General features: G+C 54.0%; 8 protein-coding genes across 8 annotated transcripts; 4 read left to right on the top strand and 4 right to left on the bottom strand.

Annotated features, from left to right (window-relative positions):
• Positions 1-584: 584 nt before the first annotated feature.
• Positions 585-1,942, bottom strand: PG997_012168 (alpha-ketoglutarate dependent xanthine dioxygenase; the record flags this gene model as incomplete). Its single annotated transcript, XM_066816482.1, is given in 4 exon segments — positions 585-637; positions 652-951; positions 999-1,655; positions 1,843-1,942. The coding sequence occupies 4 exon segments, from the start codon at positions 1,940-1,942 to the stop codon at positions 585-587; spliced, it is 1,110 nt and encodes a 369-aa protein (XP_066662174.1).
• An 837-nt stretch (positions 1,943-2,779) lies between these two features.
• Positions 2,780-3,970, bottom strand: PG997_012167 (uncharacterized protein; the record flags this gene model as incomplete). Its single annotated transcript, XM_066816481.1, has 3 exons — positions 2,780-3,427; positions 3,493-3,657; positions 3,806-3,970. The coding sequence occupies 3 exons, from the start codon at positions 3,968-3,970 to the stop codon at positions 2,780-2,782; spliced, it is 978 nt and encodes a 325-aa protein (XP_066662173.1).
• A 2,022-nt stretch (positions 3,971-5,992) lies between these two features.
• PG997_012166 (uncharacterized protein) lies at positions 5,993-6,732 on the bottom strand (the record flags this gene model as incomplete). Its single annotated transcript, XM_066816480.1, has 2 exons — positions 5,993-6,270; positions 6,339-6,732. 2 exons carry the CDS (start codon positions 6,730-6,732, stop codon positions 5,993-5,995), a joined length of 672 nt encoding a protein of 223 aa, XP_066662172.1.
• Positions 6,733-7,589: 857 nt separating this feature from the next.
• Positions 7,590-7,957, top strand: PG997_012165 (uncharacterized protein; the record flags this gene model as incomplete). The annotated part of the gene is made up of 2 exons (XM_066816479.1): positions 7,590-7,711; positions 7,765-7,957. The coding sequence occupies 2 exons, from the start codon at positions 7,590-7,592 to the stop codon at positions 7,955-7,957; spliced, it is 315 nt and encodes a 104-aa protein (XP_066662171.1).
• A 565-nt stretch (positions 7,958-8,522) lies between these two features.
• On the top strand, positions 8,523-10,353 carry PG997_012164 (uncharacterized protein; the record flags this gene model as incomplete). Its single annotated transcript, XM_066816478.1, has 4 exons — positions 8,523-8,910; positions 9,002-9,310; positions 9,357-9,712; positions 9,757-10,353. 4 exons carry the CDS (start codon positions 8,523-8,525, stop codon positions 10,351-10,353), a joined length of 1,650 nt encoding a protein of 549 aa, XP_066662170.1.
• Positions 10,354-10,942: 589 nt separating this feature from the next.
• Positions 10,943-11,508, top strand: PG997_012163 (Short chain dehydrogenase atnD; the record flags this gene model as incomplete). The annotated part of the gene is made up of 2 exons (XM_066816477.1): positions 10,943-11,100; positions 11,229-11,508. The coding sequence occupies 2 exons, from the start codon at positions 10,943-10,945 to the stop codon at positions 11,506-11,508; spliced, it is 438 nt and encodes a 145-aa protein (XP_066662169.1).
• A 645-nt stretch (positions 11,509-12,153) lies between these two features.
• On the bottom strand, positions 12,154-13,084 carry PG997_012162 (uncharacterized protein; the record flags this gene model as incomplete). Its single annotated transcript, XM_066816476.1, has 2 exons — positions 12,154-12,951; positions 13,037-13,084. 2 exons carry the CDS (start codon positions 13,082-13,084, stop codon positions 12,154-12,156), a joined length of 846 nt encoding a protein of 281 aa, XP_066662168.1.
• A 1,244-nt stretch (positions 13,085-14,328) lies between these two features.
• On the top strand, positions 14,329-16,032 carry PG997_012161 (uncharacterized protein; the record flags this gene model as incomplete). Its single annotated transcript, XM_066816475.1, has 1 exon — positions 14,329-16,032. The coding sequence occupies one exon, from the start codon at positions 14,329-14,331 to the stop codon at positions 16,030-16,032; it is 1,704 nt and encodes a 567-aa protein (XP_066662167.1).
• Positions 16,033-17,660: the final 1,628 nt, after the last annotated feature.

Raw genomic sequence — 17,660 nt, 5'->3', positions numbered from 1 at the left:
TTGTTAAATCCGCAACGACCGGATGGCGAAAATCACAATGACGATGCTGGACCCAGAGGAGCTGGAGAGGGTCAAGAGTCATCGATTGGTGCTCACTTAATAATTAGGAAGCTGGTGGAACATTCTTCCGCCAACCGCTGCCCGCTTTTGGTCAAGTCGGGCGTCGGGTCGGTCGTTCGGAGGTAAGGTATTGGTGGTGGGGAAGCTCCAGTTAGAGCCGCCTGTAGCTACCTACACTGCCCAGTAGCACAGTTTGAGTGCCTGACATTCCACCGAAATATGCAATGTATTCACGGGGGTAAGAACACCACTGCAGCTACGGTTCTATGCGCTCGAATGGCTTTGGAATTCCACGTATTTCTAATTATTCAAGTTCTAATGGAGCTGTTGAGCTCCAACATATGACTTCAACCATATTTCTGAGAAAAATCGCCAAATATCTAAGCTATTGAAAATATTTCTCATCGTAGAGCCAAATCCAATGTTTGCCTCGGCACAGGTGAAGACAACGCCCGCATAACAAAGCAAGACACAATATAGGCAAATAGAGGTAGGCACTATTATTCCAGAACCGAGATAACCCATCAAACCGCAGTAGCCGCCGCCACCTTCTGCTCCTCCAGCTGCTCCCGCGGCCCTCCGGGAAGTGACTAGCCGCAATGTTGCACTGTCGAAGCAGCCGGACCTCGTCCTCCGCAAACGCGCCGACCACCGAGTGCAGCACGCCGCGGTTGTGGAACAGCACGAGGTCGCCCTCGCGCCAGTCGTGGGCGTAGACGCGCCGGGGCGCGATCCCGGGCCTCTGCAGGCGATGGACAGTCTCGCGCACGCGCTCGAGGTCGTCGATGACGGTGCCGTCGCCGAGGTGCAGCGCCCGCACCGCCGAGGGGTGCACCTGCAGCGCCAGGCGGCCCGTGACCGGGTTGCGCCAGCACATGGGCAGGGTCTGGACTGCCTTTGGGTCGGGGGTGACGGGAGGTCCTCGATACCGAGCTCACGACCCTCTGATACGAGGCCCAGACCATCGGATCGCGACCGCGCCGACGACATCCACACGTACGGGTGTGGCGCGTACTCGACCTTGGTGGTGCGGGCGAACTCCTTGTCGGCTTCGGACAGCGAGTTGTACATGGCTTCGCCGTTCACAAAGGCCGTGGTGCCGAGCGGGACGTCGAGTTCATCACCAGACCCGTCCTCATAGCGACAAGTTTGTCGCCGCCCTCCTCCAGGGACCTTCACGGCCAGCAGGGTGGTGACGACGGGCGGGGCCAGGTCCGCACCGTAGAGTGCGGCGTCGATGTGCCACCGGTAGAAGCGCGTGAAGTAGTGGTCCTCGTGGTCGGGCACAGCAGTCGCGTGGAAGGTGCGGTGGTGCGGATGCTTCAGCCGCAAGTCGCGCAGCCCCTCATACTCGTCCACGCGCCCGTGGCCGATGACCTGGACCTGGGGCTGGTGGGGGATCGTCCGCAGGTCCGGGTGCAGGATGCTGCGCTTGTTGCCCGTAGTGGTGTCGCCATGGCCGTACTTGGACGCGGCCGCGGGGTCGAAGCGGTGCGTGAGCTCGTACTGCGCCTTGGGCGTCACGTGGCTCTGATTCTTGAACACCAGAACCTGGTGTGTGAAAAGCGCTTCGCGTATGGCCGCAAAGTCCACATCTGCAGTAGTGATGGCTTGTCAGCGTTTCCATTTCCTGATTCATGAAGAGAAGCGGATATGGGGTTGCTTACCGAGGAGGTTACCGATTGGTTACGGGTATTCTCCCTTTTAGTCACAATATCATCATTTCATAGCCATATGTCGCAATGAAAACTCAGCTTCATAGTTTTCTCATTTGACTCTTACCAGTGAGGTGTTCAATGTCGACATTGGAAACTGAAGCTCGAAGTCGATTCCCGACGACTCCGGGGAAGACCACCGGTTCCACACGGATGTTCGATGACATAGTCATAAGATGATCGGTATATAATGAGGGGTCCAACTTCAACTTCGAGTTCAGGAATGTTGTCTCCGGGTTTCTCTGCTCGCGCTCTTTTGGTCTGTGTCTAGACTTGAACTCGTACGATTGAATGAAAACCAAGTACCGAGACTACTGGCTGAGCTTACCACGAGGGGGTTTCGTGTTAGTCTTTATGCTGCCAGCAGTTTGCTCCGGTGCTACCGCAAAGCGCCGCTTCAACCTTAGCAGCCCCCTCGGAAATGGCCGATGGTATCCGCCTTTGATGTTGATCGAGATAAGGACAATCTCGAAGGTCAAAGGGATTACTCCATTGGATTCAGTCATAAGAAGCACAGTTACGGGGGAGATGCAAGCTACCAGGTGCCTAGACTCTACCTTCCGTTGGCCCGGTGCATGACGTTCTTTTGGCGAAGCCTAGTAGTACTTCTGTGTTCACTTACTAAAACCGCCCGGACTGCGCTCCGCCATGGTTGAACTTGATTATCAGTGCCACGGCTCGCAACGGCATGTTTTCATAAGCACTGTTTTAATGTATTACTTGGTACTGCCCTTTCTGGAGAAAAACACTTGCAGATGCACAACATAAATGACCAGTCGGAAACCATTTGAGTTAGGTGCATAAAGTCTACTGGAGAAAATCTCCGCAAGCCGGAACGCTGCCAGTGCCGCGTTCCACTTAATATGAGCCGATAGCGCTGCGCATACGAAGATCACAACGCCGGACGAACGGGGAGTATTGCAAATGGGTGGTATCAAATGTATTATTCTTTTTTTCATAAATTCATAGGTTATACATGACTCGCTCGCTGATGACTATAATCTTTAAATGTTGATGGCGATCTTGCCGAAGTGCTTCTGGGCCCACATGTAGTCATAAGCCTCGCGTGCCTGCTCGAAGGAGAACTGCTGCTTGTCCACGACGGGGTGGATGTCGTTGGCCTCGATAGCGGCAACCATCTCCTCCATCTGGCCCTTGGAGCCGACGAAGACACCACGAGCGGTGCAGATGTTGCTGAGGACCTCGAGGAGGGTAGCCTTGGGCTGGGCGCCGCTGAGGAAGCCGATGATGCTGATGATGCCCTCCATCTTGATGGCAGCCAGGGAGTTCTCCATGGTGTTGGTACCGCCGACCTCGACAATGTGGTCAACACCCTGGCCGTCGGTGGTCAGGCTCTTGGCGGTCTTGCCCCAGTTGGTGTCCTCCTTGTAGTTGATGACGTGGTCGGCACCGAGCTTCTTGAGCACCTCACCCTTCTCCTTGGAGGAGGTGGTGGCAATCACTGTGGCGCCAGCGGCCTTGGCGAATTGCAGAGCGAAGATGCTCACACCACCAGTGCCCTGGGTAAGGACATACTGGCCAGGCTTCAGGGGCTTGAGGCCGTACAAGGCGTTCCAGGCAGTCAGAGCGGCACAGGTGAGTGTGGAGCCCTCAGCGTGGTTCAGGTTCTTGGGAGCGCGAACCAGGCCGGTCTGTTTTCATGATAGTCAGCCAGCCGTTCGATATTGCAAATATATGGGGTGGACTAGTTTCTTACCTCGGCGAACGTAGCGTATTGACGAAGGGTTCCGTCCAGGGCACCACCGAGTCCGGTAGCGGCGGCGGCACGGGTGATCTCGCCGTGCTGGTGGCCCTGGTTGAACAGAGTGAGGACCTTGTCGCCCTGCTTGAACTGCGTGACCTTGGAGCCGACTTCCACGACCTCGCCAGATCCGTCTGAGCAAGCGACGACGGGGGGTCTTGAATGGGAAAGGGTACATTCCCTGGTAAGTAGCAAGTCATGGTGTGTTAGTCTAAACCTTGTTTTTGCCAACAGTTCGTGGGAAGCGGGTTCTGAATAGCAAGCGTACCTTGGGGATGGCCAGATCACGGTAGTTGAGAGAGGCAGCGTGAAGCTTCACGAGGACCTCGCTCTCTCCGCACTTGGGCACTTCGGCATCGACAAGCTCGAGACCATCCAGGTCCTTGTCCTTGGCCGCGATGATCCACTGCTTCTGGGTTGAGGGGGTAGCCATTGTGTCGGTTGTGATGGTGTTGCGTCTTGTAACGTAAAATGATAGATGGTAGTTTGTATGAGATGAACAGTCAAACAAGTTAGGATGGAGCGAACAGAAAGAAGGGGACGGCCAGCCTTCTTTTTATCATGCATCGAAACGGTACCTTGGCGAGGGGTCCAGCGAAAGAATGGGTATAAACCCCGAAGTTCGTCGTCCCACGTGCATTGCTAAGCCGGGACTTTTTCCCACGAGCTCCAAGTTTTGCCAGACGTTGCAAATTCGATCCGCTTTCTACTGGAAGCGGGTCGAGTAGTACGTGAAGTGTCAACAGCAGTAATAGTAGTGTGGCTGCACAGCCGGCCAGTCAGAAGCGACAGAAGAGCGGAAGGCCGAGCGGGATATTGTCGACTGGCTCCGCTTCTTCTTACCTTATTCCGTTGCCACCCTATAGTATTGCTGGTAGTATGGCTCGGCGTTGCCAGGTCGAACGACCCCGTTCATGCCGTCATGGACCTGCGGCTCCATCTTGGTCGTACTGCGACCCACTGGGAGAATTAGGGAGGGAGGCTTTGTCCTGCCAGCGAGCCAGTAGTCTTGCTGCTATCGCGGCGGCAGTTAACGGGTCGCTCGGCAGTCGACAGGTAACTGTGGGGATGATCTGTCCTTATCGGTCACATTCCATTCGTTTCCCTGAATTGAGGCGGCAGATCTCACGACCGCCTAGTAGATAGGTACGTACTAGGCCACCTCTGCTCGACACCAGGTGCTGTGCAGAAGCATCGGATCCGAGTCATTGCAGCCATCATAGGGCTAGAGTGATACGTAGAAGGACATCAAGTTCGGATAATGTCACATGAAAATAGGCACACTGGCCTGGGGTGGCCTGGAGATGGGTTGCAGTAACACGTCAGACGTGAAGCAGACGGGAAGCGGAGGGTGGAGGGGTAACGCACCACGGAGCCGCTAACAACTTTTTTTTCTCTCCCCATCGGCGTTAGGCCTTACCTAATGCGGACTGGGGCGGTGACTGCCTCATTACTCAGCTCGCGGAAATAAGCCTCACCTTGCGTTCCTGGCCTTTTTCCCCAGAGGGCAGACTTTCACCCGGTCCTACGTCTAGGTAGTACGTAAGCAACAAGCGGTCAAATGAGGACTGCGTTATGGGGCAGCAGCGATCTTTATTAGTAGATCCTGTTCCTGGGCTATTCAATCTAGATTATTTCTAAGTTCTGACAAGCGGCGGACTGCCCGAATTTTTCACTCGTCTTGGCTCGCCCAGTCAGCCGGTTTGTTGCTGCCGGGAAGATATTTGCCCTGTATAGCACTCTAAGGCCAACGTCGGAGCTAAAGGGGACTTCAATGGTCATACCAAACAATGTCTAGCCGAGAATAACTTAGAAAATGTACGCCTGCTTGGGGTATGATGACTTCTCTTTTCCATTGTCCACTTGAGGGTATTCTGATCCCTGCAAGTTTAGTGCTTCTGTTGGGCTGGCGTGGTATCAATCGGAATGAATAGAAAGATAATCAAGTACACCTGCCAGTCTTTTGGAACAAACCTAACCGGATTTTGCCAGTCATAAGGCCCTTCTGACATTAGACAAAACAGATACGACACACTTCGCTAGTTCGATGAACAGCTTTCCCCATGAATTTGTATAACCGAGATATACCTCTTGCCTGAACTCACATACCGGTTGATCCATACAGGACTTGTATGGAAGAAAACCCCTGGCAGACTTTATACACACACGTTCCCATGGATGTGTTGTTTCCTCAGCCTTGAGCTGTGATCTGCTCTCAGCCACTTTCACGATACGTTTGGGGGTCGCTCAAAATGTTGGAGACCAGAAAATTTGTACGGTGTTATAAAAGTGAAGACACAAAAGTGGTCAACTCAGAAAAAGAAGAAGATAGAAAACAGTCCAAGTAAGCCCAGTAACCGCAGCAGCTCTTACCACGAGCCAAGTCTAAACTATCCCGCCGAGCCTTCTCCCAACTCCTTAAAGATGCAGATGATGAAAACGGTGATGAAGGCGCTTAGATGCCGAGGATGGAGTCGGGGATCTCCTTGGCCTTGTTCCACATCTTCTTGACGTCGAACTTGTCGCAGGCGTCGCCCTTGGCCAAATGCTCCTTGACGTACTTCTCGTAGCTGCTCTCCGACTTGCCCTGCTTGAAGAGCATCTTGGCGACCTTGAGAAGGACTGCGCTGCCCGACTCGGCGGCGCGGATGCCGTTCACGCTGGTAAGGATCTTGGCCGCATCCTCGAAGGCCTTGGTCCAAACGGCACAAGTGACCTGGCCGACAGCGGGGACTGTAGAATTTTATGCGTTAGCGTAATCATCACACGAAGGGGACAAGAGGATCAAGGGGGCTACTCACGTGCGGAAACAAAGGTGTCGCCGGCCCAGTTGACGATGGGCAGGTCGCACTTGCAGTCGCCCTCGACGTAGTCGTGCTTCTTGGGGTCGGTCCAGGTCTTGGTGTCGCGGCTGAAGCAGGTGACGCTGTGGGTCTTGCCGTCCTTGGCGATCTCCTTGAGCTTGCCGCACTTGGGCTCGCACAGCTCCATGAACTGGTTCTTCTCCACGTTCCGCTCCTTGTAGATGCGGCATTTGCCCTGCTCCTTCATCCAGGTCGTCTCCATGTCGTAGGCCTGCTGCGGCATGTTCTCCCGGGCCACGAGGCTGGTGAAGGTGCCGTCATCACGGGCGATGTTGGCGCCCGAGACGGAGCTCGCGGCGGCGAGGAGGAGGGTGGCGGCAGAGAACTTCATTGTGAATAAAGGGGGTTTGGGTGATGTGTGGATGAATGTGAGAAGTAGGTAGCTGGAATCTTGAGGAGGTTCGGGAAGATCTGTTGAATGATGCTGTTGATGACGCTGTTGATGATGAACAAAAGAACGACTTACAGCAGGTCGTTCTTGACCTTTAAATATATCGAATCGTTCGTTATTCTTTTGCGTACCTGGCTGTCTTCCCCTGGCTAATCTCATCGTCTTACTCTGCCCTCCACCCGTTCTGTTGATGATCCTCTATTCAACATCATGAATAGAAGCTTTTGTGGTCCAATGTGCATTGAGCTTCAGTAAGTGGCAGTGTTTACTCTTGCACAGGACAGTAAGATGCCGTCAGTAAACTCTTGAATTGACCCTCATCTTCAGCCAAGCTGAAAAGACATAGGCGTGATGTCCAGAAATAAGAACTGGGGCCGAATCTGGGGCCGATACACGATCGTAGTAAGTCGCCCAGCCGCCCGCTCAAACGAAACACCAAGCCAATCACATTGCCATGCTCTACCCAGACCCATGACGGCAATCCATTATTCTTGGGGCCATGATATATAAATAACAATGCTGCAGCCTTGCAGTTGGACCCTGCCTATTACTGTAACATCTAAATCAAACCTGGCTCGGCCAGCGACACTGCCGATCAGATCCTCCTGTCTATAGGTTATTAAAAAAGACATCTATTGGAAGATGCGCCAGGATTCGCCTGAAAGATGACTGTATCTATTGCACTGCGTCCTGCCCCCTTGCCGCCAGCCAGTTGCTTGAGATCGGGATATTCCCATGCGCGCGAGTTGGAAGAGCGTCGAGGGGGCCAGTTTCAGTAGTAAGATTAGATCGGCATCATGAGTGCCTTCTCACTCAATTCTTTACAGCAACTTTCAGCCTTTACGAAAGGTGCATCGGACCTCAGTTGCCCTGCTACGGATAAGCAAACCACAGAAGGCATAGATCATCCTCTCCTCTGGTAAGTCCCTGCAACACTTAGAGGAATGTGCGACCTTCAGAACACCGCCCCAGCGTTTCTAAGCGGACGTTCAGAGCAAACAACATACCTCAAAATACGCCATGCTCGTCACCGTGGGATCTGAGCATCAGCGGTGCCGACATTGAGAAGCTCAAATTTTGGGATGACAAATGGCGTGTCTCAGCCACGGATCCGAGCCAGAGCGGTAACGTACCCTGCAAGCCCTGCAACTCTTCTACCAGATAGGCGCCAATTGAGGAATGTTTAGCGGATGCTGAGGCCCCGCACTCATCCCATTGAGGAGGGCGGAGCCAAGCAGTTGGGAGCTATGCTCCAAAGACTCGGGCCTGATGAGCATGGTGCCCTGCAATGGATTCAAGGTGCCAGTGCCAAACTTGCAGTGATGTCAGTATATTCGACATTGATTTTTATCGTGACTTATATCGATATCCCTCAATTGATACGGATGAGTTGGTTGTGGCCCGTCTCTTGAAGCAGAAAAAGCAAGCACCTTCACAGACCGGATACCCGCATATACGAGTACCTCCACACCAGTCAGCATGCAATCCGCGAGGTGTCGGACATCGGCTCAAGGCAAAGGGGCCAGGTTGGCTGTCAAGCTGTCCCCTGCGCTGCCCAGAGGAACGCCAGTCATTTGCTTATCGCGCTATTGAACCTCGAACAAGTCGACTCCGGTTCAACCCTCATTTTTTGGTAGATCGCAGCACACGCGCTGGCAGTTGAATGTCGCGTTCTGGCGGAAGCCTTTCTTTTTCTTCTTGTTCTCCTCAATTGATGCGCGTTTGCCAAAATGGGTTGGTCCTACTCGTTCGCTGAAATAAGCGATGCTGAGAAGCACGCCCGGCGTCTCGCACTGGATAGCTACGGCCTCTATGCCCAGCTTTCAACTTTACTGCCAATTGCTGTCGCCCTGGTCGTGAGGCTCGCTGTCTGGTTCTCTCGGAGAGAGACCACCCAGAAAATCGCGTACGATGCGGTGCCGACGTCGCCCGGAGCCAAATACATCAGAGAGAGCACTACCACCGGGTCTGTGGGTCGAGTATTCCGCCGCATCTCCTGGTATCTCGGGGACGACATCTATATCGCCGGCAAGAATTGGGGTCGGCGAGACCAGTTCATATTTGGCGGTCTTTGGACAGTCTGGCTTGTGTTCTTATGCTTCATGGGCACTGGCAATGGTGCGTAGGAGAGTCGGTGGTTGAGTCTCAACTCCACCGTGCCTCATCCTTTCCATTAACCTACGAATGAGAGAACTAATGATCCCGATAGACTACAACCACCTAACTAAGAGGTTTGCCGCCATTGGGTGCTCCCAGTTCCCCGTTCAGTACCTGCTGTCCTTGAAGTACTTGAATCCTGTCGCCTATGCTTTCCGTTCCTCTCATGAGGAAATCAATCGGTGGCACCGAACGCTGGGCCGCATCGTGTACTTCCTTCTCGCTGCGCATGCGGTACTTTACTCCAACAAGTTTGTTCAGATGGGAATTGTGCTGAAGATGAGCACCAATACGACTGTGATACTGGGTTTGGTCGGCATTATCAGCATGACACTCCCTGAACACAACGGCATTGGCTGCGGTGCGCGACTACTCATACCGGGTGTTCTTTGCTACCCATCTTACAGTTGCAATGACTCTGCCAATTGTCATCTTCTTCCACGTGCACCACGCCAGGCTGTACATGATCGAGTCCTTGGTAGTGATAGTGGTTGACATTGGCGTTCGCAAGTTCTACACCGTCACGGCGCAAGCTGCACTGCAGTCGATCCCGGGCACGGATCTCGTCAAAATCACCGCCACGGTGTCGCCCGAGATGGCCGCGCAGTTCAAGGATAGCCCTGGTGCGCATGCCTATGTAAATGTCCCCCCATCATCGCGCCCGAGCGCCAACCCAGTCTCGCCTTCGAATCTGGTATTTGAGTATATTTACAGCCCATTCACCGTTGCTGGAGTCAGCGAAGACTCGTGGGAACTCACCCTCGTTGCGCGTCAGCTTCGGGGGCCCATGACACAGAACTTTAACAGACTCGCCGGCATGGGCAGGGCAAATACGAGATTTTCGTTGGGCATCGAAGGGCCGTATGGCGCTGCGAGGTACTTCCCCAATTCATTGGCGTAAAGTTCGATCGGGTGTTGCTCTTTGCGGGAGGCGTTGGCGCGACCTTTACGTTACCCATCTACCATTACCTTAGTCGCGAGCATCCCTTAACCCGCACCGAGATGATATGGGCGGTCCGGCAGCCGGGTGAGGCCACTTGGCCAACCTCCGAGCTTGAGAAGAGCATTCTCGACGACGACCATGTTCATCTGTACCTGACCGGTAACGACTTCGGGCCGGATGGCAATGGTCATGGAGACAGCTCAAGCGGTGCCGACGAGGAGATCGAACTGGATCAGATGCATGCGGATCACAGACGTGCCAAGCACGCAGCTGTTAGCAACCATAGACGGCCTGACCTGAAGAAGATTGTCGATGATGCATTCAGACAAGGTGTGGAAGACCGGGTGGCGGTCTTGGTATGCGGGCCAGATGCCATGGCTCGTGAACTGCGGGAATACGTGGGCGTATGGGCGAAAAAGGGGAGATACGTTTGGTGGCATAACGAAGGGTTTACTTGGTGATGCTAGACGGCCTTTCATATAAACCATCAACTAGATTACAGTATTGATAAATAGAACAATATTTGACTATTGGATTTGGGCTGATGAGGTCATTACCACTTATTACAAGGATGCAGCATCCAAGTAGATATTTGTCTTGGTTAAACACCGTTAAGTCCGCAACCTCTAAATCTGTCTGGCAGCCATGTCGACCTATGCGGACTACGGAACAATAGCAATATCCTGAGACTGAAACAACTTCGTCACGTTAGGCGTTGGCCAAGTATCTAGATCCCGATTCTACATTGGTTATCAATGAACCACCGAATAACGATACTTAGCGGGCGAACGGGCCCGCCGGGAGATCGAGGCTGCAACCGGTCGCAAGGGGGGTCGCCGAGGTCTGGAGCCTCGACCTGGCGTCGTACGGCTCGGTCCAGGCCTTCGCGAAGCGCGCGACTGACGAGCTCGACCTACTCGACGCGCTCGTCGCGAACGCGGCGGTCTACCTGGACCAGTGGACGACGGGGACGACGGGGACGACGGGAAAGAGACCTCGGTCGTCGTCAACGCTATCTCGCCGACCCTGCTCGGGCCGTTGCTGCTGCCCATGCTCGCGGACACAGCGAGGCGGTTTCCCGAAAGCAGGCTGCGCTTGGTATTCGTGACTAGTGCGCTGGCGTCCTCGGTCCGCGATAATTTGAATAGTATCAGGGACAATGTGTTTGATGGGTTGAATGACCAGAAGAAGGCGAACATGCGGAATTGGTACGTGAACAAGCGCCGATATATCTACACTTCCCTTGTACCCACTCGCTACTGCGTGTCTCGTACTGACAGTACTATTCCTACAGATACGCTCTCTCGAAACTGGTGCAGATCCCCATCATCCACAGGCTCGTACGCCTGTACCCGCCGGAGAAGACGGGCGTCGTCATCGGCATGATCAACCCGGGCCTCTGCCGGACGGGGCTCGCCCGGTACTCGACCTGGCACTACCGGCTCTACATCGACGTCATGAGCGTCCTGTTGGCGGCGCGGATGGCCGTGACGGGGGAGCCGGACGGCTCTGTACGGGGTCGCGGCCGGGGAGGAGGCGCATGGGAAGTATCTGTCGGGGTGCGAGATCAAAGAGTAAGGGTTTCTTCTTCGGGTTACTCGATCCTACGTACCTGAATAAAACAAATGTGCTAACTATAAGGTGCATTTGGGAAGGGATTGGGTCCCAGATTGGATTAAGAACGAGGATGGGAAACGCACAGAGGATCAGATATGGAAAGAGCTGGTTGCGCGGCTTGAGGATATTCATCCAGGATGTATTCCTCCTGAACTTGGGACTATCGATCACTCTAGACGGTCGTCTCAACGACCCATTACTTATTCATGGTATGGTTTCATATCTGGCGCTCCATTTCTGAGTGCCCCCTCTCTAGACAGGTCTATATCCAGACACGGCTTCGTAGTCATCAATTACCTAATCAAGCGAGGAGACCAAAATGCTCTGGGTGCCTTATGCCTGGAGGATATTTACCTATTGTTGCTTTCTCAACTGTACTCACATGGGAGTGGCATGCATGCTGGTGCCGTACCAGCTGGCTTGAGCGATGGGTAGCGGTCATAAGAGACGAGGCGTGTATGCATCTTGTTTGTGCATTGTCACCAGGCATACAATATCTATCTTACGTGGTATTCTTCAAGTTTGTTCTAGATTGAGCTTCGGACTGCTTCCAGAGAGAACAAGCAAACCAAACGTCTGGACCGGTTTGCTTTGCCAATCCTTGACTCCCAGGATAGCCCTGTATCATCGACAGGCAACAGCAATCAGAACAGAACACCAACGGAAGTTGTTGGAGAACTCCCATCAGCTGCAAGAACCGCCTGGTGAGCAGCTAGCTGCAGCTGCAGCCCCAGCGGCCGCTGACGATGAAGTCCGCTCGTCCAACCCCCTTCCCCTTCTTCCTTGACCTTGACAAAGGCTTCCATGAAGGCCTGCTCATCCTGCGCCCCGTCAATGACGTGCTTCCCTTGCACGACGAAACGGGGAACCCCCTTCATCTGCCCTTCCTCCCTTGCCCACCGCGCCTCCTCGTCCACCTCATCGCCTCCCTCGCCGCTCGCCAGCCACGCCAGCAGTTCCTCGCGTCGGCCCAGTCCGGTCTTCTCCCCCAGCTCTGCCAACATGCTGCGGCTCGTGATGTCGGCCTTGCCCTCAAAGAAGTCGCGAAAGAGCTGCATGACCACTCGATCCTGTACCCCCGCTGCTTCGTCCGTGTCTCCTTTCTTCCCCTCTTTCTCCCTACGTCCCGCAAGCGTGATCAGTCGGTGCGCGTCGCGCGTGCTGCCGATCTTGCCCCCAAAGCTGAACTCAATGCCGTGTTGGCGCCCCTTGGCCGTGAGCTGCTCCCGCAGGTGGCGGCCCCTCGCCTCGCCTTCGCCGTCGCCCCGGCCGAACTTTTGCGCGTGCCGCTCCGCCCAGAGGATGCCCGGGACGCCGGCCGGCGCGTCCGGCTCCAGGTAGAAGGCGTGCCAGACTATGCTGAAGATGTCGTGGCGGCCGCCCGGGTAGACTTTCTGGTAGAGGGATATAGCTCTGTCCAGGCGGATCTTGCCCATGTAGCACTATACACATATTTCAACATGTTTTCCTCGTCAACCATTGTTCTTACAGCCTGCAACGTTTGTGAAATCTGGGTGCCTAACATACCCAAGGGCACACGGGATCCGATGTAATGTCGATAGTGAAGTTCGTCATTTTGGATCAATAGGTCGGCGCGGAGATAAATAATACTGGAAAATAATGTACCTTATATTTTCATGTTTTTCGTAGTTGCAATAGCGGTTGACATCGACTTATATGCTAGGAAAGTCTCCGAGGCCATTCCTCCGAACACCGCCGCTCGGGCAACCTCTGAGGTATGGCGTCCTTTACAAAGAAATAGGGGCAATGAATTTGATACTATCTAGGACCGAGCCGATCGATCTATTATCCTTGGCAAAATTAGTATGTATTACTGGTTGAACCTATCCCGCAAGCATGTTAGGTGTCAATGAACTACTCCATAAAGCAGCGGGTGCGAGTGAGATCGGGTTTTGTGGCCAGTTGAAGAACTGTACTAGCGGGAAGAGAGCAGATTCCAGCGCTGGGAAGCACTGGAAGATCCCAAGTTACAGGGGACTGGAGCGCTAAGCCGTAGCTATATCTAGCGCTGAACTGCCCTGAACCTCCAATATGGGCCTAAGGTTTAACTGATCATGGACAGCTTGAAGTTGAGATCAATTGACAGATATGATTATTGAGATGCCAGTCAATCTGTGCAAGTACTTCACGCCAAAGTATCTATACAACCCAACTTGGACTACCCAGGGCATCATCTCTTTGATTAAATGTCGTGCACTCGATGCAGACAAGGCTTTCTTCAACGAAAAATGGCAGATTGAAGGGTGGCACAGCATCGAACCAGAAACGTCCGTGCGCCGAATTACTGCAGACACCTCACACTCACGGGAGCTTGCTGTCGCGTCTGCCTGGTTGACTGACACCCAAAGTAATGGACCAAAGAACCAGGCCGCCCTTTTGTGTTGCCACCCACGACCTCGAAACAAGACAATAACATAACTACTTGGTTCATCCGGCCGCGTGACACAGCGTCTCTGGCGTAAGTCTCTTGCCTTTTGGCATCGTCGCCTTCCTCATTCTGCCCAAACTGGAAGGCCGCTTCTGCAACGCGCCGTGACCACTCTCATATCCATTGACCGCTCACGTCGCCCATCACCCTGAAGTCTACACCCATTTCAAAGACTGAAACGACATTCCAAGGTCTCACTGGGACCCAACAAGTCTTCTTGCTCGGGGTTTCAACGGGATGCAATAGCGAGCCTCCCTTCGATGCTGTCCAGACCCGGTCACACTGCATTCGCATTCGCTGCGTCTCTAGCATACCGCCAACCAGTCGGTCTTGACCCTCTCCCGGCCGGATACTCCTTCCGCCTTTTGCCATGAAAGCAACGACTCTGAAGTGGGTGCCGCTGCCGGCCTTTGAAAATGGCATCCCCGCCTTGATCGTCTCACCCAATTTCGGCACCAACACATACAAACTGCATGTGTCCGATCTGGCCAATGTGTGGACCGAGTCCCTAGAACGAAAGGCTATTTTTGCCCGAAGCATCCAGGAGGATACCAGCATCGATCTCACAGAAGGCCCTGATCAGATGACCATCCTGCTCAACTACCTCCAGGCTGCATTCGACACGTCAAGTCCGCAGCACCATCAGACCAAGCTCACCTTGGAGGCTGCCCCGAATGGAGGGCTTGTACTACTCATTACCTGTACTCTTCCAGGCGGCCTGAAACCCCTGAAATGGCCCGTCAATCTCACCAAGCAGTCGCCCGCCTCGCTCGCCTCGGAGCTTGTACTCCCCCTAGTCCAGTCACAGCATGCCCGGGCTCGTGAGGTTGATAATCTAATCGCTGCTCTTCATCAAAAGGATGCCATCATCACCAAGCTGGTGGACAAACTTGAGGCTATGGGCACAGGGCTGGAGTATGTCTTCAACGCCCTGCCCGGGAAGCGCAAGATATCACGAGTGGCAGCAGATACCAAGGTTGCCGGTCTTGCCCCATTTGAAGAGTCAGAATGGAGACTGGTCATGAGCCAAGGCACTCCGGCTCCTGTTGATGTCTCATCCCTGGTCCAGGAGGTTCTCGGAGGTTCCAAGGCTGTCCATCTCAAAGAATCTGGAATTTGCGCATCTGATGACTTGAATGGCTGGTGGGAGCACATGGGGACAGGACCCGTGCCCACGCTCATCCAACAATCTACAGAAGCCGTAGAGGGCGGGGAGAAAGAGGAAGCACTGCAGAAAGAGGAGACTCCCACGGATGACGACGATGACTTCCAGGTTCAAGCCACACCACCCCATCTAGCATCCAAGCGGAGGCAACAGCATGGTGCAATCGATGATGATGGTACTACCGAGGACGATGGGTCTGATGCCGGCCCAAGCAGCCACCCTACGCTACGCAAGGAGGGAAAGAAGCCCCCTCCGAGGCGAATAGGTACAATAGGCAGCAGAGGTGCCTCCCAGCAAGCTCGATCGTCTTCGGCGAACCAATCGTCGCAGAGCGTCACTGCAGTAGACAATGATAATACAGCATCGGAATCCGATGCCGAGCCGGTGAAACCTTCACCCAAGAAAGGACCAGTCAAGAAGATCGGGCTCATCGGAAAGAAGCGAGGGTCAACCCCACGGCCTGTCAAGTCGCCCACCCCGACTCCGGCGCAGCCGTCACCTCAAGACGACGATGCCACAGCTTCGGACGATGGGTCCAAAAAGGAGAAATCACCCCCACCCTCTTTACCGCCCAAGCCGGCCCCTACTCAGCGCAAGAAAGGCGGTCTCGGAACGATTGGCGGTAGATCAAAGACAATGGCTAGACATACCCGATCGCCTTCTTTAGAACAAGATAAGGGTGTCACGACAGCAAGCACAGCTAAACCCAAGGCTGGCCGACTGGGAGTGATTGGCAAGCGACGACCAGAAGAGCAAGCACAGCAGAGCGGTTCCAAACACGCAGGGCAAGAATTGTCCGAGGAATCAGAGACGGAAGAGCAGGTAGCCGAGCGTAGGCGAGCTGAGCTGGCAAAGGAACTGGAGCGAAAAGCCGCGGCAGCACCCGCTAAGAAGAAGCGGAGGTTCTAAACATGGCCATGTAGACAGGAATTTTGCATCAGCTATACCTACCTCGAACAACACAATAGTAGCATTTCTAGCTAACCCAAAACTATTCCGTGTTTCATGGGTCATCTTCCGCCAAAATCCGCGAGATGGATATTCTGAGGGCAAGGTTACCTTTCTACACCCCCGGCCAGGGTCCTTGGGTACATTGATGTCGCTTCCCGATTCCACATGAGAGATGCGGGTGGCCACCGGGTCGGGCTCACAGTAGCCCATATTCCACGGGCACTTGAGTCAACATGCGTAGTTGCCTCAAATAGGCGAATTGGACAGACGGGGCCATGTCCGTGGGGTAGCCTGAGGTCGCACCGCTGCCCGTTTACCTACAGCCAAAAGCCCCTTTCGGCATCTATCAAACGCCAGCGCAAGCAATGTGCCGCCCGATGATGCTGGGAGCTGCAGGGCAATAGAGAGATCTGAGGCATCACATCGCGATGGGCGCTGCCGTGCCACTCGACAACGTTGTAACTGTCGTGCGAGGTGACACATCTCAAAAAGCTCTGCAGTGCCAGCCAGTGTTGATGTCTTGGCCGTACGAATAGTGTGAAGCCCGTCTTTCCAACCCAGACTCGCATCATGGTTGGCTGGTGGTCTCGGGGGTGTCTACGGTCGCGAGACACAACATCTTGACTAGCTGAAGGGGCGGTAAGATGGCCATCTGTACTATGCATCTAGATGAACGGCTCATCGCATACTCATTGAAAGGCTGCAACAGATGGCAATGACGGACATACACTGCCTTCATGTCGCGACCCTCGTCGGGATATTCCATTGTTCTCTGCAGCACTACCTTACCCCCCTCCCCCTTTCACTTCCTTGTTACCGATCTGTTACCATGAATCTGGTGATGAAGTCACATGCTTTGGGCTCACTCTCCCTTTTGCATCGTCGCTATCTACGAGTGATCGATTGAAAGGCGGCCCACGAACGGTCTCGTACTCATACCTACCTACATACGTGCCTGTGCAGATGATCCTCACCGCCATCGACACACCCGAGAGATACCAATATGGAGATCATGTAGATTCCCTTTGCTGCAGAAGATCTTCAGCGGCGGGCTCCCACGAAGATAACTTGTGTTTTTCTTTTTCTTTTTTGCCAAGCAGGGAAATAAATGATGGGAACGGCAACAAACGCTTCGCGCCAAACGAGCTACGTAGGAGCTGAATGAAGAATTCGAAGTGGTACGAAATGCCACACCACGCGGCGCGCCACGTGGGTGCCGGCATCTGGCTTTTTAGCTGTGATACGAGGTCGCCTTGGATGAAACGAGAAGTGGCTTTTTTTCTTTTCTTTTGACTGTGTATGTACTGTATCCGTATCTGCATCTGGCAAGAAGGGAACTTTTCGCAACGCTAGCCCAAGGTATTCACTGTTCAAGTCTTGGCTAGCTGGGGCGTTCTGCACTGTAGCCTCCCCAGTCTAAGCCTTGCGGGCGCTGAGAGAATCCTTCTTCGGGCGCCTCGCTTGGCGGCTTTAGCGTTCTACGTAACTTTCTGCAGCAACGGTGAGCTTTTTCATCGTGTACCTGGCCGCCCACAACCGTCAAACAGTGCTAGATTCGATGCCACACTCAGCGCCTCTATCTCGTA

The sequence above is a fragment of the Apiospora hydei genome (genome assembly GCF_038363865.1).
Source record: "Apiospora hydei strain CBS 114990 chromosome Unknown utg000009l_segment0_segment0, whole genome shotgun sequence".
Classification (NCBI taxonomy): Eukaryota; Fungi; Ascomycota; class Sordariomycetes; order Amphisphaeriales; family Apiosporaceae; genus Apiospora; species Apiospora hydei.
Note: the sequence above shows the minus strand (reverse complement) of the source record. Positions and strands in the feature narration are given on the sequence as shown.